At 38.3% G+C, this 21,019-nt stretch overlaps 1 protein-coding gene across 9 annotated transcripts in view; it reads left to right on the top strand.

The window, feature by feature from the left end:
- Positions 1-21,019, top strand: part of ARMC8 (armadillo repeat containing 8) — a 106,247-nt gene that overhangs the window by 15,490 nt on the left and 69,738 nt on the right. For 7 of the 9 annotated variants that reach the window (XR_001918255.1, XM_018049962.1, XM_018049961.1 and 4 more), the window contains exon 2: positions 12,436-12,512. The exons of the other annotated variants lie outside the window; for them this stretch is intronic. Coding sequence is in view for 6 of the 7 variants with exons in the window: in XM_018049962.1 (XP_017905451.1) it covers positions 12,436-12,512 (77 nt within the window). In the remaining variant the exon portion in view is untranslated. The remainder of the gene's footprint in view (positions 1-12,435; positions 12,513-21,019) is intronic. 9 annotated transcript variants of the gene reach the window in all.

Below are 21,019 nucleotides of genomic sequence, written 5' to 3'. Positions count from 1 at the left end.
AGAGGTGATATATTTGCAAGTAAGGTTAGTTTAGCTATAAATATGACTGTTGTAGGACAGATTGATATAGGTATGATGTGATGGTTACTTAAATATAATAAGTGATATTGATTTTGATGTGACTTTCTGAAACAAAAGGTACTTTTGGTAAAGTACCTAACAAGACAGAGTTCAAGTCCAACCTCTTCTGTATTCTTTTGGGAATTGCATTTTTGGAAAATGTTATAATAAAATGATGCTGAACATATATTGTGCTTGTATGTAAAATGGAGTTAGAGTCTAGGCTCAGGATATTAAAATAAAGTTTATTTTGCTGCATGACTCTATAATGGAAAGTCTTTTGGAATGTGGGCCTATTGTCCACTCACAGGACATGTAGCATTCTTGGTCCTTGCCCACTAGATATTAGTAGCATCTACTGTCGTTTTGACAGTCCCAAAACACTTCCATAAATTTACAGAACGTATTTTAGGCAGTAGTGCTGTCCGTGTTGAGAACCACTGAGATGCTGAGGATATGGGGTTCTCTGGTGATGTGTGTGTATGCCTCCCTCTTTCTCCTCTGCACTCCTCCCTTCCCCCAGCTTATGCAGTGTATAGTATAAGGAGATGGAAATAAAATGTGCTGTTAAACACTTCCCCCATAGCATGTATAGCCCTCTAATATCCGGCATCATTTATTTATTATATTTATTGCTTTTTATCATGCTCTCCTTGCTGAAATGTCAATTCTGCAAAGGTGGGCTTTTTTTTGTCATTGCCTAGGCTGTGTAGTTGTTTAACTGTTGACTGAATTTAAGAGTACAACTTAGGCTTTTCTTTTGTAGTCCCGAGTGTATACTGTAATCATGGTAGTACTAAATTGCGTTTCTCAAACACACCACGTTGCTTCAGAACTCTTTTGCATGTGCTGTGCTCTCTACCTCGAGTCCTTGTCTTTTTTGCTTTCGTTTTCACCTAACAATAATATTAGTCTTTCAGATTAATCATCCTGCTGCTTAGATACCATCTCCCATTCCACCTCGAACTTCTGTATTTCAGTTAATTATATCTTCAACTTTCTTTTTATTTTGTGTTCATTTTTATGGTTATACTTATCCTCTGGTAGAAATAACAACTGTAACTTACTTACCTGTTTCCTTTCTGTGTTGAATGCCTTGAGGGTAAGGGACTGTATCTAATCTCTGTTACCAGCACCTAGTAAATTAAAGATACTCACATGTTGAATTTCAGCATGAAATAGGTTTTAAGTGAATCTTTGTAGAGCTCAGACATTCTATTTTTGGGGTTGTGTTCCTTTCATCTCTCCCCTAAACCAGGGTTTTCCCTGACAATGCTGAATGATCAACATTATGAATAATTTATCTTGAAGTTCCTAGTAGTTTTTGGAATAATTGACATATTAAAGTTTGATTGGCAATAACCAGTTTAAAATTCATTTCTTAGGGGTCAGAATTCCCCATTGAGAGTTAGAATATTTTAGTTTCTAAAGAACACATGAATTAAATGAGAAAATAGATATGAAAATGCTTTGTAAACTATAACTTGCTAAACAAGTGTCAGGTATTATAAAAATATTTGTATTCTGTCTACCTTTTCTTTCTGGGTTGGTTGTGTGGGAACAAGAACACTAGGAAGATTACTCCTTGGAACTTCCCCAGTGGTTAAGACTCTGCACTGCACTGCAGCGCGTGTGGGTTTGATTTCTGTTTGGGGAACTAAGATCCTGCATGCTGTGCACCATGGCCAAAAAAAAAAAAAAGATTACTCCTTGACCTATGTGATCAAATATTTTCTGAGTCTGTTGTTATACCTGCACTTATAATGAAAGTTAGTAATAAAAAGTGCACTAATGATTGCTTTTAATGATTCTTTTCTACATTTTTAAGTTTTTAAAAAATCTCAAGTAATGAAAGATTAGAGTTTTAAGTTCAGCGCTCAAATGCATATTTATTTCTCGCTAAGTGCTTAGTTTGCTCTAAGAATAAGGCCGTCATCAGGTGAAGACAGGTATCTGTCTGAATGTGCTGTGCTTGGTCACTCAGTCGTGTCTCACTTTTTGAGAGCCCATGGATTGTAGCCTGCCAGGCTCCTCTGTCCATGGGGATTCTCCAGGCAAGAAGACTGAAGTGGGTTACCATGCCCTCCTGCAGGGGATTTTCCCAACCCAGAAATTGAATCCAGGTCTCCCACTTTGCAGGCAGATTCTTTACCATCTGAGCCACCAGGGAAGCTGATCTGTCTGAATAAGCTTTAACCATTAATATGAATATCAATACCCGAGAAGAGCATTTGTTACACTTTAAAAAGATATATTTTTTAATTCAAAAATATAATTTTCCTGAAATCAGTATTTGTATGGATCATTTACAGGGGTTTTTCCTGTAATACCTGCAAATGTATTATCTCATTTGCTCCATACTCTGAACTATGTGGTGACATCACCATTTTATGCTTGAAGACAGCAGTCTCAAAATTTTGTTTTTGCCCTGAGTCATGAAGTAGTAGAACTAGGTTTCAAACCCATCTTCTAATGCCAGATCATGTTTTCTTTTCTACCACTCAATGCCTGAATATGGTAGAAATAAAGAACATACTATTTTAATGAAATATACATAGAGCAAGATTTTAATGAAATGAAATTGATAACTTTCTAATTAACACTTAAATTCTCACTGTTCATTGTCTAATAAACCCATTGTTTCATTTCAGGTTTTAAAACTTCAGTTGAACACATTTACTTCTAATCTTTGAGTTAAATCCCATTCAAGTGTAGGACTTAGTAGTTTAGTATTCAAGACCTTTCCCAAAGAAATTTTTTTTCCCCCTAAAGTTAGGGTTTTATTCACCCCAGCCATGGGTAGTTTATTCAGAAGGGCAAGTAGAGAATGTTCTAGTGGGCCTTTTCAGCATGTCTGACCAGTTTTCTGAGCTATCATTAAGATTTTCCTCTTTTGTGCTACTAAAGAGGAGTAAAAGGTAGGGGGAGCATATAGCCTGGTTTGTCTCCAAAACTCTTCATTTATGTGTGTTATCTGTGACAAGTGTTAATAGTGCTGTCTTTCAGTCCTAAAATTATCCTGGTGTGGATGGTAAATTTGAAGGTCTATTCATTGTCTATTCATTTATTGTTATGTAACAAAATACCCCAAAACTTATCTGCTTAAAACATTTGTTATCTCAGTTTCTGTAGGTCAGGATTCAGATGTGGCTTAGCTGGTGCCTCTGCCCCAGAGTTCCTTGTGAGGCTGCAGTCAGGGTGTCAACAGGAGCACCTCTTCTCACCTGAAGACTGAATTGAGGGGGCATGCACTTCCAAGCTCACTCACAGGGTTTTTGGCAGGATTTAGTTCCACATGGGCTGTGGAACTGAGGGCCTCAGTTCCTTGCTGGCTCTTGGCCAGGTGCTCCCCTTAGTTCCATGCCATGTGGACCTCTCCATGGGGCAGCTTGCAACAAGGCAGCTGGCTTTTGACAGAGGGAGGGACAGACAGACACAGACATGGACACACAGAGAGGGAGAGCTCTGCAATGACATTATATCACTTGCGCTGCTTTCTTACTAGAATCAAGTCACTATGACCAGTCTTCACTCAAGGGGAGACATCACACAGGACTTGAATTTGAGAAGGTGGGATCACTGGGGCTATCTCGGAGACTGCCTATCACCTAATAAAAGGGAAATTGCTTCCACATAGTAGTTCTCCACAGTGGAATACAACTTATTTGTTTCTGTCTTCCTTCAAAAAGAAATTTGCTTCAAGTGTCTCATCTTTCTTTAATGTTTAGTACCTGTTCATACATATATACATTCAGCTCTACTTAGAATTAACACTAATTCACAGATTTGGCATATATAAACTTTCCACTTGAAGGGATCTGTATACATATTCACATAATCTGGTGGGGTGCTATTAAGCATAGAAATGGAACAGATTTTTAATACATTTGCGGTGGCTTCTGGAGCTTTGAATGGGTAAAAGGAGTTTAGAGCTAGGTTTTGAGGGCTTACTAGGTCATTTGTTTGAAGCCTTGTGCCAAAAGGCAGAGGTCATAGTGTGACCCTGGCTAGCATTGCTCTCCTTCATGGGCACAGACTGTACCCTGAGCTTCAGCTGGCTCCTTGGCACCTCTGCTCTCTTGGTGGGGAGGATGGAGCATCACTGTGTATAATCCCTTCCAGCTCCTGAAAGCTATAACTACAGTTGAAAGGGTATTGGTGTTTTGAAGTGAGGATGAAGCCACTTTTTGAAAGGACAGATCATCAGAAACTCTCCTGGCCTTTTGGCCTCTATGGGCAGGAGGGAGGAGGAACTCTAGTGCTTTTCATATTTCAGAAGTAAATAAGTGCCCAGATGAAACTGTCCCTCACCAAAATCCATGCTGTTGTTGGCAAGAATGAAAGAGCCCCCAAGTTCTCTTCACCCCGCCTAACCCAGTATCACAGCCTCACTCATCCTTCCCTCCAGGTTGTCAAGATTAAACTCTTATTCTCTGTTTACATTAACCTCCACAAGAAGCCCAGGACTCTAGGGTCCTTCCTCTTGCCCGTGTATCTCTGTCCATTTACTTTTCTAGCCAGATTCCTTGCCTCTCTCCTTCTTTCATGGGATTTCCCTTATCCTCAGCCTCTTCTCCAAACATTTCCCTCATCTTTCTGTTTAGATTGAAACTGAACTTTTCACTTGTTGACATCCCTTTCCTCAGTTTTCTCCTGCAGTCTTCTCAGCTGGTGGCTCTTTTCCTTCCCATGTCCCTCATACCTCTAGGAGGTACAGGAGAGAATTGTTCTCATGGATCTTTTCAGACCCCTCTCTTCCCTTTTTCTGAACGTTCAGCTCTGCATCTCATCAGACTCTACCTTGTAGTCATCGATAGATCCCCCGGCTTCCCGGGTGGCACAGTGCTAAAGAATCCTCCTGCCCATGTAGGAGACACAGGAGATGTGGGTTTCATCCCTGGGTTGGGAAGATCCGTTGGAGAAGGGAATGGTTACCCCCTCCAGTATTCTTGCCTAGAAAATTCCATGGACAGAGGAGGCTGGTGGGCTACAGGCCATGGGGTTGCAAAGAGTCAGACACAGCTGAGTGACTGAATATGAGCATAGATCTTCTGGATCATTCCCCCTCCTTTCTTTTAAGATTTGAGCTCCTAGCTCGTGTAATTTATGCAAATTCCACTACCTGTATAGACAATTTTTCTAAAATTCTAGACTTGTCCAGTGATCATATCCTCTGTCCTGCTTTGAGGTATTTGTCCTCATGGTTTTTTCCTAGACCTTGACCTTCATGTAATAACTAAATCCCTTCACTAACTAAAATCCCTTCATAATCTCAATTTTTCACATCCTGGCCACCACCTTCTGTCCTCCCTAACCATTCCTCCTACTACCCGAACACCTGCAGCCCTTCTTCAATTCCCTTGTTACCTGCATTCTAGTAATTCTACCACTCTTTCACTGGTCTTCAGTAGGCCTGCCATCATCACAACCTGGCATATATACTCTCAACTCAGCCGACCTCTTCCTCTGGCTTTATCATCCTTGCCTGGTGAAATTCCAGCTCTGGTTAAACCCAGCTCTCTTATTCATGCCTACTTCTGTATATTTAAATGTAGTTGGAGAAAAACACAGCCATGCTGACTGGTCTCACTTTAAATTCATAATCATGAGCCTCAGGAAGGTTAAGTGCTGCCTGGCAGCGCTGATATATTTTCTGGCCCATACAGTGTCTTATTCTCGTCTTTTTCTTCACCCACCCTCACATCCATCCCCACCATTTTAACTTTAAAAAAGTAGAGATAATTGGAGAGAATGTCCACAAGCTTTCACCACCATATCCACCTGATTAATTGCCTCTGGCTATTGTACTTTCCATGCTCTACTTGGTCAGTAAATCCACTTTCTTCTCAATTATTCATGAACATTGTTCCAGAAGTTCTTCCCGTACCGCAATGCAGCATGTTTTTCTTTATATGAAAACAATTCCCTCAATAAATAAATATGCTTTAATTTATTCCATCTTAAAAAAAAAAAACCAACTTCTTACTTCACCTCTCTCTCTAACTACTTCTCTCTTCTCTTTCCTTTACAGTGAAACTCCTTGAAAGAGTTGTCTGTATTTACTTTCTCTAATTCCTCTTTACCCATTCTCTCAACCCTCCCCAAGCAAGCTTTGGCCCCACCACTCGCACATACTGTTGTTGTCAAGATCACTGATGATCTCCACGTTCCTGAATCCAACTTTTGTTATTGTTGTTCAGTTGCCCAGTCGTGTCTGACTCTTTGCTACCCCAAGGACTGCAGCATGCCAGGTCTCCCTGTCCCTCACCATTTCCTAAAGTTTGCCCAAGTTCATGTCCATTGCATCAGTGATGCCATCCAGCCATCTCATCCTCTGATGCCCTCTTCTTCTTCTGCCATCAGTCTTTCCCAGGGTCAGGGACTTTTCCAGTGAGTCAGCTGTTTGCATCAGGTGACCAGAATACTGGAGCTTCAGCTCCAGCATCAGTCCTTCCAATGAGTACTCAGGGTTGATTTCCCTTAAGATTGACCTGGTTTGATCTCCTTCTTGTCCAGGGGACTCTCAGGAGTCTTCTCTAGCACCAGAGTTTGAATTCATCAATTCTTTGGCGCTCTGCCTTCTTCACAGTCCAGTTCTCACAACCGTGTGTGACCACTGGGAAGACCATAGCCTTGATTATATGGGCCTTTGTCAGCAGAGTAATGTCTCTTTTTCAATACACTGTCTGGGTTTGTCATAACTTTCCTGCTGAGAAGCAATCATCTCTAATTTCATGGCTGCAGTCACGATTTGCAGTGATTTTAGAGCCCAAAAGAGGAAATCTGTCACTGCTTTCTACCTTTTCCCCTTCTTTTTGCCATGAAGTAATGGGGCCAGATGCCATGATCTTAGTTTTTTTAATATTTGGTTTTAAGCAGACTCTTTCACTCTCCTCCTTCACCCTCATCAAGAGGCTCTTTAGTTCCTCTTCGCCTTCTGCCATTTAGAGTTGTATTATCTGCATATCTGAGGTTATTGATGTTTCTCCCACGTATCTCGATTCCAGCTGGTAACTCATCCAGCCTGGCATATCTCATGATGTATTCAGCATATAGGTTAAATAAACAGGATGACAGTGGACAGCCTTGTTGTACTCCTTTCTCAGTCCTGAACCAGTCAGTTGTTGTGTTCAGAGTTCTAACTGTTGCTTCTTGATGCACTTACAGGTTTCTCAGGAGACAGGTAAGGTGGTCTGGTATTCCCATCTCTTTAAGAGCTTTCTGAAGTTGTTATCATCGACACAGTCAAAGGCTTTAGCATCATTGATGAAACAAGTAGATGGTTTTCTGGAATTCCCTAGCTTTCTCTGTGATCCAGTGAATGTTGGCAATTGATCTCTGGTTCCTCTTCCTATTTTAAACCCAGTTTGGGCATCTGGAAGTTCTTGGTTCACATAGTGCTGAAGCCTAGGATGCAGGATTTTCAGCATGACCTTACTGGCATGGGAGATGAGTGCAATTGCTTGATGGTTAGCACATTCTTTAGGGCTACTCTTCTTGGGAATTTGGGTGATGATTGACCTTTTCCAGTCCTGTGACCACTGTTGGGTCTTCCAGATTCGCTGACATATTGAGTGCAGCGCTTTGATAACATCATCCTGTAGGGTTTTGAATAGCTCCATTGGAATTCCATCACATCCACTAGCTTTATTAACAGCAGTGCTTCCGAAGGCCCATTTGACTTCACACTCCTGGATGTCTGGCTCTGGGTGACTAACCACACCATCATAGTTATCTGGCTCAGTAAGATTTTTTTTTGTACAGTTCTGTGTATTCTTACCATCTCTTCTTGATCTCGTCAGCGTCTACTAGATCTCTACTGTTTCTGTCCTTTATTGTGCCCATCTCTGGGCAAGGTGTTCCCTTGATATCTCCAGTTTTCCTGCAGAGACCTCTAGTCTCCCCGTTTCCGTTGTTTCCCTCTGTTTTTATGCGCTGTTCGTTGAAGAAGGCCTTCTTGTCTCTCCTTGCTGTTCTTTGGAACTCTGCGTTTAGTTGGGTGTACCTTTCCCTTCCTCCCTTGCTCTTTGCTTCTCCTCCTCCTTCAGCTATCTGTAAGGCCTCCTCAGATGACCACTTTGCCTTGCCTTTCTTTTTTCTTTGGGATGGTTTTGCTGGCTGCCTCCTGTACAGTGTTATGGACCTCCATCCACAGTTCTTCAGGCACCCTGTTTACTCTCATCCCTTGAGTCTACTTGTCTCCTCCACTGCATATTCATAGGGGACTTGATTTAAGTTGTATCTGACTGGCCTAGTGCTTTCCCCCACTCTCCTTAGTTTAAGCCTGAGTCTTGCTATGAGAAGCTGATGATCTGAGCCACAGTCAGCTCATCAACCCAACATTTAGGTCTTAGTTATTATCTTGTGCTACACATCCATAGCATTTGGCATAGTTGATTACTCCCTTCTTAAAACATTACCTTATCTGGCTTCTTAGGCTTCTTCCCATCCCACTGGCTGCTTGTTCAGGTGCTTCAGAGTTCAGTCTTCGGGCTCTGCTTTATCCTAAGTGAATTTATCCTGTTTATACTGCTCCTGTTTATACTCATCTCCCTAATTTGTATCTCCCACTCAATAGGTCTCTCCTAACCTCTCGACATATATTCACCTGTAACTTGACATTCTCACTTGGAAGGCTAATAAAATTTTCAGTTCTAACAAAAACTGAACTTTGATCTTCTCACTCAGAGTTGCATCTCCCACAGTCTTCCCCATCTCAGTAACTGGCAGCTCAGTCTTTCTGGATGCTCAGGCAGAAACTTTAAGTATTATCCTTAGCTCCTCTATTCTTTCACATCCCTCATCTATTCCAACAGCATATCCAATTTGATAGTCATTTCAACTTTAACATTTATCTGGAATCTGAGTGACTCTTACTACCTCCAAAACTCTTGCCCTAGTCCAGGCTTCCTTCATCTCTCTGAAAGAATAGCACTTCTGGTTACTGAAATAGCCTCCTACCTAGTCTCCCTGCTTTGTTCCCTAGCCCAGTCCACATATTTGTCCGTTTCTATAGTTGCAACTAGAGCAGTCCTTTTAAAGCAAGTCAGTTCATGTCTAATGGCTTCCCAAATCATACTATAAAAATAAAAATTCTTACAATGACCAACCAGATTCTAGACCAATGTTGTCCAGTGGAAAAATAATGCAAGCCACATACATAATTTTAAATTTTCTAGCAACCATGCTGTAAAAATAAAAAGAAAACAGATGAAGTTAATTTAAATGTTAAATCTAATTTAAACCTATATACAGAATATTATTTGAACATACAGTTAATGTAGGAAATTGTTAATGAAATTGTTTTACTTTTTTATATCAAGTCTTCAAAAATCTGGTATGTATTGTACACAATTTTGATGCCAAAGTTTGGTTGGAAATACTTGATTTGTATTTTGCTTGGAAATACTTGATTGGTATTTAGGTTTCATGAAATACAGTTGAAAGTAGATTTACATACCCAAGTATTTCTAAACAGTCTTAAAAGTTTTCTAATAATTGAATCTAGCATTGGTTTTTAAATATTTAATTTTAATTAATTAAAATTTAAAAATTTTAAATTCAACTTCTAGCCACATTTCAAATGTCCAATAGCCATATGAGGCCAGCGGCTATCATATTGGACACCGCAGCTCTTTACCATCTGGCCCCTCTTCTCTGAACTCATCTCCTACTGTTTTCTCCTTTGCTCATTCTGCCCCAGCTGTCACAGCCTCCTGTTCTTTGATCCCCTCAGACGCTTCCCATTTCAGAGCCTTTGCATTTGTTGTTCTCTTTGCTTAACAAGCTTGGCTCCAAGATAGCTGCATGACTTACTCCTTGACCTTTTTCACCTCTTTTCTCAAGTGTCAGTTTTTCTCTGAGCACCTATTTAGTATCTGTACCAATCGCCTTCTCTCTCAAAGTCTTTTATTTTCAGGCTGCCTTTTTTAAAAAAATATTTATTTATATTTATTTATTTGACTGTGCAGAGTCTTAGTTGTGGCATGTGGGATCTAGTTCCCCAATCAGGGATCAAACTCAGGGTCCCAGCATTGAGACAGCTCAAGAGTCTTAGCCACTGGACCACCAGGGGAGTCCCTCCAGGCTGCCTTTTGAAAGACAAGAGAAGAGGGCTGAAAGTGGAGAGATGGCTTGATCGACAAAGGAAAGCAGTGAAATAGGAGAAATGTCCCATACAAACAACTAAATGAATATGTTAAGCGGAAGCATAGAGTAAAATCGCTTTGGACAGCCGACTAGATCCTCTAGCTTGCTACTATGTAGGCAACTCACAGGTTCCATTTTTGTACATAGGACTGGCCCCTTTATAGGTGTAAGTTCTGTACAGTTCTGCCTTAGCTTCCTCTTGCATCTCTTTGGCACCTAGCATAGAGCTTTGACCCAAAGGCAGTGTAGCGTTTCCCTTATTGGCTACATATTGATTAACCTTCTGTGCTTTCTAGTCTGCAGTTCCCTCTCTACCATCTACCCTTCGTTTTCAGTGCCGGCAACTGGAATCCTTGCTGATGGTATTTGTGTGTTGGCTTCACTTGCTTTATGGCTGTGGTTGTGACCCTGATTCTTTCCTTATCTATTCTTGTGCACTGTTACTCATCTTCTAAAACCAACTCCTCTAAGAAGTCTTCACTGATTCTCCCAGTTTATTAATACTCTCCTAAGTGCTTACCTTTATTTGTGTATACTTCTGTTTTATATTCTAATAGGGAATATAAACATGTAAACATAGTTACAATAGAAGATGAATTCTTGAGGGAGAGACCATGCCTTACTTTTTTTTTTAACTTTAATGCTTTCCTCTGTACCTTGCATATCTTATTAATAGATAGGCAGTGTTTATTAAATGAATGTACAGAGAATTAGTACAGAGAAGTAGACTTGTTGTTAATGGGAGAAATTTGTTATTTAAAATAAAGGTTTTAAACCCAAGTACGTTTTTAAAAACCATATTGAGAGGCAAGAGATATAGAGCTGTGGAGACAAACAGTAAAATCAAAGATCAGTCCTTACAAAGCAGGGAATACAGACTTAGCATTATTGGAAAGTCAGGAAAGCACATGTGCTCAGATGAAGTGAGAAGACATATCTGTATTATGGGAGTGCTGTTTTCAGTTGTATCCTGGATTTTGCTCTTGGGTATATTATTTTGAGGAAACCAGACCCGTTAGCAAGTGCTTTATGTTACCTGTCAGGCATAAGAATTTTCATCAGTGTGTCTTATTGCTGCCAGTTTGTTCTTTATAAATGGAGTATGTATTAAAAATAGGTGTTTGCATTGCCTACAAGGATATTTTTGTTGCAAACCCATAATATGAAAATACACTTTGATTTTTAGCTTAATTATATTGCCTGAAATTTTTCCCATAGTTATTTTCAGAGACTCAGAATTTTAAGCTGACTCTGTGTCTTGGCAGTTAACTCTTTTCTGATCAGGGATTCTGGATGAACTGGAAAAGTATTTCTTCCTCTCTATAAAAACTTATTGCTAATGGTTAATAGTATATGAGCAGCACATTCCAGCAGGCATCAGAAAGAAACAGCAAGGGATAAAAGTTCTTTCTCTCTGGTTCTTAAACATATGTTCTTTGTTTTAAATGATGTTAAGCATTGAAAATTAAATATAAAAATAAATATACCCCCCAAATAAGTATTACAGGAAATAACATAATAGAGCAAACCCCAAAATACAAATAAAAGGAGGTAAGTGTCTCCCTTGTTCTTCATATTCTAATTCCTCCCTCTTCTGGTCAGCTTTAGCCAATTCAGACTGGGTAACTCATTTGGACCTGATAAATCACCCTAATTTTTAATTTTGTTTTTCCTCACAGAAAGTGTGACAACAACTCCTTTATATTAGTTTTTATTTTTTACTTACGTCTGCTTCTTAGCAGTAGAGCTCCTCTGTGTCTCTCTGAGGGTCTTCCTCTTGCACCGAGACTACCCTTCATAAACTGTTCATGAAGTCCTTTCCCATTTTTCCTTGCTGAGATCAGATTTTCCCTCCCTTTAGTGGATATAAACAGAAATAGCATTCCTATCTTTTTTCATATGTAGGTGACATCCAGCACTTAGTTAAGAAACTTAGCTTGCTTCTTAATACTTAGGCCCAGTTCTGTTAGCAAAGCTTGCAGTGCTCACTACAAAGGTTCCTCTGTCTAGTTATGTTAGTAAGAACTGGGTATCTCTTTCTTGCTCATCTTAATTTTTGTCTTGTCACAAGATTTTCTCAGATTGATTTAATATGATAAGTATATATAAAAATGTGAATGCTTCTGCTTTAAGTTAGATTATATAGCTATTTGATGTTATAGGTGATACTGTGAATTTGTGATTTGCATGGCTTCAGATGTCATAATTTTTCCCCCCACTTTCTAGGAAGTAACAGCTAGCAGTCGCCACTATGTTGACAGGCTATTTGACCCTGATCCCCAGAAAGTTCTACAAGGTGTCATGTAAGTAGTATGTATTTAAGAGTCTATCAAAAAATCTTGTTTGTTTTATGTTTGAATCTGATAAGTATTATAATTCTGAAAATATAGGGTTATAACTTTTCTGTTTTGGAAAGACCCCTTGACATTCATGACTTTAATATGATACTGAAAAGAATTGTCTGTTGGGTAGTTAACTGACATGGTTAGCTTCATTTTTTTGTAGAATATTTGCTTTACATTTTAAAAAATGTTTAGTTTGGAGAAGGCTTTTGTTACTTTAATATCCAGCAAAAGCAAGAGAGTAGAATTGGTGATCTTTTATCATTTGAAAAGGCTGGGAGAATAGGTCATTGGGGTTAGAGGTGGTTTTGTTTTGTTTTTGGTTAACTCATTGACGGTCTCTAAAGTTTGGATTTCCTAGTGATGTTTTAAATATCAGGATTTAGAAAGCTGTGTTAGAAAATTTAAATAAACTCTTGATAACCTTAATGTTCTTCTTTTCTCCAGAATTGCCTCATGTTTAATGAGAGGAAACATTTTTAAGCAATATATCTGAGGTGATTATACTTAAAAAATAATTAAGTGGTACAAGTGCAGTAAGATTGCAAATGATTGAAAGAATTCTCGCTCCTAAGAGCAGGTTTTTATGCTCTTATCACACCACTTCTAAGAAAGAAAAAAGTGAAAATGAAAGTCACTCAGTTGTGTCTGACTCTTTGCGACCCCAAGGACTATATAGTCCATGGAATTCTCCAGGCCAGAATACTGAAGTGGGTAGCCTTTTCCTTCTCCAGAGATTCTTCCCAACCCAGGGATCAAACCTAGGTCTCTCGCATTGAAGGTCTAGCCTAAGACAACTCACTGGGTTGGGAAACACAGAGCATCCATAGGAGTGAGCTGTGTCCTGGGGAAGGAGGATCCCAAAAATATCAGAATGAGATACATTTGAGATAGCAGTGAGGCACTCATTTGTCCCTTTCTTCTTCTTGCGCTGTTAGTGTGATCAGCAAAATAGCATCTTTAGCTTAACTCTTGCTCAACCTTGGCACGACTAGGATGCTTTGTTTATGGAAGTTTCTACTGACTGTTAATTCTTATTCAATGCTCACCCCCCACTTTCCAAAAAAGGCTGTATATAAGGGATGTCTTGGGGAAAGTGGTTTATTTCTAAAGTAGAGGCAAGATAAGCAAGGCTGCTTAACTATTCAAACTGAGCTAGAAGGAAAAGTGAAGAGGAGCTGAATGGAGACCCATGTGGGATACTTGACACCTTCTTTTCATGTCTTCTCAGTTTACAGAGACAGGAGATGGTATTTCTTGTTTTCTCATTATGTTAACTTTGCCTTTATCTTCTTAACTAGGCTGGGAGACTTAATAATGATTTAATCAACCCCTGTAAGTCTAGTTTGATTAATACCAGGGCAAGTGGTATTAAATCCATCTGTTAAATCAGTTTGGTTGTAGCTGCACACACAAATTTCAAATCCTGCAAGATGATGCTGTGAAAGTGCTGCACTCAAAATGCCAGCAAATTTGGAAAACTCAGCAGTGGCCACAGGACTGGAAAAGGTCAGTTTTCATTCCAATCCCAAAGAAAGGCAATGCCAAAGAATGCTCAAACTACCACATAATTGCACTCATCTCACATGCTAGTAAAGTAATGCTCAAAATTCTCCAAGCCAGGCTTCAGCAATATGTGAACCGTGAACGTCCAGATGTTCAAGCTGGTTTTAGAAAAGGCAGAGGAACCAGAGATCAAATTGCCAACATCTGCTGGATCATGGAAAAACATCTATTTCTGCTTTATTGACTATGCCAAAGCCCAAGCCTTTGACTGTGTGGATCACAATAAACTGTGGAAAATTCTGAAAGAGATGGGAATACCAGACCACCTAACCTGCCTCTTGAGAAACCTATATGCAGGTCAGGAAGCAACAGTTAGAACTGGACATGGAACAACTGGTTCCATGGTTTCAAATAGGAAAAGGAGTATATCAAGGCTGTATATTGTCACGCTGCTTATTTAACTTACATGCAGAGTACATCATGAGAAATGCTGGACTGGAAGAAACACAAGCTAGAATCAAGATTGCTGGGAGAAATATCAATAACCTCAGATACGCAGATGACACCACCCTTATGGCAGAAAGTGAAGAGGAACTAAAAAGCCTCCTGATGAAAGTGAAAGTGGAGAGTGAAAAAGTTGGCTTAAAGCTCAACATTCAGAAAACGAAGATCATGGCGTCCCGTCCCATCACTTCATGGGAAATAGATGGGGAAACAGTGGAAACAGTGTCATACTTTATTTTTGGGGCTCCAAAATCACTGTAGATGGTGATTGCAGCCATGAAATTAAAAGACGCTTATTCCTTGGAAGGAAAGTTATGACCAACCTAGATAGCATATTCAAAAGCAGAGACATTACTTTGCTGACTAAGGTCCGTCTAGTCAAGGCTATGGTTTTTCCTGTGGTCATGTATGGATGTGAGAATTGGACTGTGAAGAAGGCTGAGCACCGAAGAATTGATGCTTTTGAACTGTGGTGTTGGAGAAGACTTTTGAGAGTCCCTTGGACTGCAAGGAGATCCAACCAGTCCATTCTGAAGGAGATCAGCCCTGGGTGTTCTTTGGAAGGAATGATGCTAAAGCTGAAACTCCAGTACTTTGGCCACCTCATGCGAAGAGTTGACTCATTGGAAAAGACTCTGATGCTGGGAGCGATTGGGGGCAGGAGGAGAAGGGGACAACAGAGGATGAGATGGCTGGATGGCATCACTGACTCGATGGACGTGAGTCTGAGTGAATTCTGGGAGTTGGTGATGGACAGGGAGGCCTGGTGTACTGTGGCTCATGGGGTCGCAGAGTCGGACACGACTGAGCGACTGAACTGAACTGAACACACACAAATTAGTTGAAGGGATAGGTCAAATTAACATGCTTTCTTAGACAAGCAGACACTCCCCCCATACAAAGCCAATTGATAATCCTAGATATCACTTAAGATTCCTCAATAAACAGTTCAGTTGGAAATGTCAAACTCATTAAGTGTTCAGTAAATGATAGAAGATGTTATTGTTGTTGTTTTTATTATTTCTGCTACTATGGTTGTTTAGGAGAAAAGGTAAATTTCTCAGTTAAGGATTCGTCATGAAAGACTTGTATCTTGAGTTGTATCCGATATATGTAGCTAATTCAAGTGTTAATTGTCACTGTTAGAAATTTCTCATTTACCCAAAAATACCGTAGCTTCTTGAAAGGTGATAAAATATCAAATAAAGCATAAAAAACACTGGGAAGAGTGTATTATTACAAACCAACTAACATATAGTTTGATAAACTTAGTGCCTCTTAAGAAATTGTCAAGTCTTAGGCACTTGACTGTCAGCTAAGATGGTAAGAAAGGTTTTGGGGAAGGAATGGATAGTGGAGTGAAAAGAATATGGGCTTTCAAGCTGGACAACTGTAAGTTAAATACCTGCCTCTGATATTTCCTAGTAGAGTCCTTTCCTAGTGTAATGCTTGGGCAAGGTATCTCATTTCCTTGAGCCTCAACTTTATCATCTGTAAAGGGAGGGTAATACTGCCCATCTTGCCAAGTTGTTAAGGATTGAGTCAGAAATATAAAATTCAGTACCTGGTATGTTGTGGATACCCACAAATTGGCACTTCAGTGGTTAGTAGTTATCAGCCCTAATTTAAAACAACTTCAAAAGTAAGATGATTCTTTTCAAAGAAGAGAAAGAAAAATTTAAAAAAAAATCAAAGAGATAAAACAATTCCCACTGAAAGAAGAGGGAGAGGAGCTAGAATTTTTGATTCAGATAAGAAAATGTGAGTGATAACATTTTCCAGTAAACATGATTGCTTCCTATAGTTTTAAAATCTATTTTTAGCTTGAAATGGACAAATCAACCCAAGTCCTTTCACTTTATGGCCTTCTAGAGGTGTGTGTAGTACGATTTGATAAAGCTTTCTTTACCCCAGAGAGAAAAAGTTATGTTTTCTGACTTAATTCTTGCCTGAACTTTGTTACTGCCTGAAAATTAATTGTGCATAGTCAAGAGAATGAAAAGTGAATCACATTTTTAACATTTTATTCATTTGTAAGCAACCTTATCTAATATAAGAATAATACAGTATTGATAGACAAAAAGAGGGAACCAAAATGATGTTTAGGAATAGAGAGTTGACCAGTTCTTTTTTTTTAATACACAATACACAGCCACTGTTGAGTCATTCATACAGAGACTATTACTTGACCAAAATAAGCAGGTAGAAGGGAGATGGCCACAGATCGTAAACAACCAAAGGTAGATTTCTAATTTTAGAGAAGGAAAAGAACAGAGGCTGAAGTAATCTGCTTTGAATCTAAAATATCCAATGAGAAAGACATAAAAGAATTGACTAGCTTTAGCTATAAGAGTTCTATCATTTTTCTGGCAATATTTATCTGATTTTTCGCTAGTGGGAAAAACAAAATTGAAGAAATTAAAGATGAATTATAACTTTTCATCATGACCAGTAGCTAATTTACTCATTTGAGTTAGAGCCATAGTCCTACCTGTAAACGGAGGGAACTTTGTAGATAACCTGTGTTGTGAAGGACCATTTTATCTAGTTAGTGATGATTGAGGATTTATCGTAGAACAACTTTTTTGTTGTTAATAGTGCAGTATTTAGCATATATTTGAATGGTCCTAGTATATTAAAGATTGAGAGCACTGAATCTTAACCACTAGACCACCGACGACGGTATATTAAAGCTTTGAAAACAGAATTAGATCCTGAAAAGCAAGGTTTCAAATGCATAACTGAGTAGTTGTGGAATAAGATAGGAGTCAGAGAGAACAGGGGGTCACCTGTGTAGGCCATAAATGTATAGCCTTTGCAACTACAACAGAGAGTAGGTACATCAGATAAGCTACATTGTATTGCAGATTTTGAGCTTCATCTAGTGTGGTGATCTGTGTGTGACTTAAAACAGTTACAGATATTTTTGGTGGAGTTACTCTGGTGTTAGCTCAACCATGTTAAATCTCATAGTTGCAGTTGTTGAAATATTTTTGTAGATCTTAGGTCAAAGCTGCTTAAACATTGTGCTTTTTGACATACCTAAGTTAGAGCACCTGAATCTTTTTACACTAGTGATTCTCCATGAAAAAAATAGGTATCCCTGTGTGGCCTTATGTTGATGATATTCCCTATGTTGAAAGGCAAAAGATAGTATAAGCAAATGTGGCTAGCTTTATAGTTTCAAAGTTGAATCAGAGTAGAGAACTAGATAACTAGATAATCAAACTCTTTCTGATAAACTAAGGCAGGCAGTTGTGGATACTGTAGAATTGCGTGGGTTTCACCAAGTATCTATTTTTAAAAAGTGTCTTCTGAAGTGTCTTAATGTACTGAAATCATTTGGTAATGATTTTTCCATACGTCATTTTCTGGTTTCAGGGAAATAGATACCTCTGGTTTCAGTAGAATATAGACACTTTCCATTTTCTTGCATGAGCTAAAAATACGAGCTGCCATAAAAATGAAGACTCTGGTTTTTAGAAATTTCAAGTTAAAGGATAAGTTTTAGGATAATTCAAAAGAAATATCCTGTTAGTTAATCTTAACAGTTAAAAGTTAACTTTTAAAGGTAAACAGGTACAGGTAAACACAAGTGAAGATGCCCTTAATACCAAATGAAATGGAGAGATTCCTGAGAGTTACTTGTTTAAAACTTTGTATCCTGAGACAGTTTAGTCTGGTTAAAAGAGTAGCAAGATTTTCCAGACATTATGAGAACAAATTGACATAGTTTTGTGTTCAGATATTTAAGCTGTTTATATACATATGTTATCTTAACTTTGAACATAAAAAATAGTGGAATATATGTACGCATATGTGTATATATATCTTTTCATATTTATAAGCCACTTAACTGTATGCTTGCATATTCATAATGTTCTAACACATTTTTTATGTTCTTTGGCATGATTACATATATTAAAAAGTTTATTAATGTTCTGTAAAAATATTTTGGCATTTATTAGTGCAGTTATTACATTGCACTTCTCATCTTTGGAGAATGTAAGGTGATTTGTGACCATATATTGACAAGACAGAGTTAAACACAGCTCCTAATTTCTGAACTAGTGTTTATACAAATCAAAAATGTAGCTGATACTCCTTACATTCCAAAAATATACACCTCAGAGTAATTTGTTTATAAGAATGAATTAAATTACTGTCAGTTCTTAATTTTCTTCAGTTTATACATACAGTAGCTGCGTAATAAATACCTTGACTTGAAGTTCACTATAAGTCTCAATTGTGTGCTGAATCAAAGCCTTATATTAAAAAAACTTTAGTTTGAATAATAGATCATCATTATCTAATCTTTTAAAAATTGACAGTTTACATATGGTAATGGTGATTCTAATTGGAATATGAAGACTCTCATTCCTTAACCATGTTGATTATTAGAATGCTTATTGTACTTGGATATTTGGATGTTACATTCTCCAGACAGAACATCATAGCAATTATTCTTACAGGGTCAGAACAGTGAGTATGTTTGTAATTTTCCAAGTCCAAATAATTTTTTTAACGTGTTTACCCCATTACCTTATTGTAGCTACCCACAAATACGTATTTTTTTCTTTATGTCTTGTAAAAAGTTAGTTTTCATAAATTGGTCAGACTTTATACTGAGATTGTAGTTTTCCATATCTACTGTACTTTTTGGCTGTTTCACACTAATTAGATCAAGAATGAATGTACATATTCCAAATAAGAGCTACTTTCAGGTAAGTGAAAAGTCATACTGGTTCAGAATGAAAATGACATAATTGATCTTTAATTTTTGGCTTTAGCCGTCAATGATTTTAAAGATAATTTTCTATTTTTAGATGCTAATTAGGTTTTCAGTTAAAATTTATGCTATTTTAACTTTTTAGGAATAAATATGCTCATACTTGATTGACTTAGACTTTGTTTTTCCAACGGGTCTAGATTCCAATTATTATTATTATTATTTTGCTTTTTCTACTATTTTAATGGCAACATGTGGTTTTACTTTCTTGGTTCTGATCACAAATCATAATACTCTGGTTTACATGTATGCTATAGTAGGCATTATATATGTTTCTTTCATATTCAAGATCTTTTTCTCTACCACACTAAAATTATTCACCGAAAGAGCAAAGAAAGGAATTTGAAAGATTAGCCTCCATGTAAAAGTGGCCACAATTGAGTCTACTTATTAGTGGGCAAATTTAAGATTTTAGCTAGATGTTAGCTGAAAATGTTCCCTGACAAATGCATTTCTATAACATCTTAATATTGGCTCCTTTTCTCCCATCCTCAAAGAGTAGACTGTCCCCAAGGCTTACATTTTAGCTTTTCTATCTGGATATTCTTATCTTCAAAGATAATTCAATATGTATAAAGTCAAGATAGATCCTTGTCTTGCTAAGAGAATTATTCTGCAAGCTTTCTGTGTTCCCTGCACCCAGGCACCCAGACCTGAAGTAGTCATTTAAGACATGTCATATGTCACTTTCTCTCTGCTTATAACATCATCTTGTTAACTGCTTCCATAAAATGTCCTCTCTATTAATGATTCCTGTGGCTGCTACTTAGTCAGTCTCATATAACCAGATACCTGGGTGGAGTAATTTCTGTAACAAGCATTGAGTGCCAGGCAGGTGCTAGGTAGGCTTTGTGCATTGTGCCTGTAGTCACTGCTCTGGGGAATGTCTAATGCAGGAACCAGATAGCTAAAGAGTTAGTTCACTACAGTCTGATTAGTGAATGCTGTGATAGTGATAAGCACAGGGGGTCTTGGGGCCACAAAGGAAGGGCATCAGCCATTTAGTTGCCACTCTTGACTCCAGAGTTATTGTATTCCAATCTGTTCCACATTCAGCTTATCCTCCTTTGTCATTGCTTCCTTCATGTCCTTTTTCTGAGCAAGAACATGATTTCTCTTTAATTCATCTCCCTTTCGTTTGTCTCTTCTCCCTGTCACTTTTCTAACTTTGTTCCAGGCTTAATGTTCCCACCTTAAAGGGAATCTCCTTTTCAGTGCTGGTCCTAGTACTGCCCCAGAAATATGCCATATTCCATTTCCAATATGATCCCTTTTGCCCTCCTCATCCGCTTACCTAAATCCTAGCCATTTCCTAGGCTAGTTCATCTTAGTTCCTACCATTGCCTAAAAACCTGTTAAGCTTGTCTTATCTCCTTTTCTCAACCCTCTAAGCACACTGTTTATAAAACGTCACTGCCTTAGTGATTAGTTGTTAGTGTTACTTTTGTCTCCTCAAGAAGATTGTAAACTCTTCAGGTCAGGCATCTCATTATGTGATGCTTTTGTATCCTTCATAGAGCCTTGCACAGTGCTGAGCCAAAAAAAAAAAAATCATTGAATTTCAGTAGTGTATAAGCAGGACATTCCCCTCCTGCCATCAGTATTAAAGAGTAGTGGACATGAGATTATATTTTTTTGATCTACTAGGAAAAGGATGTTTTTGACTAAA

The sequence above is a fragment of the Capra hircus genome, chromosome 1 (assembly GCF_001704415.2).
Source record: "Capra hircus breed San Clemente chromosome 1, ASM170441v1, whole genome shotgun sequence".
NCBI classification, from domain to species: Eukaryota; Metazoa; Chordata; class Mammalia; order Artiodactyla; family Bovidae; genus Capra; species Capra hircus.
This window is presented reverse-complemented; position numbering and strand designations above follow the sequence as displayed.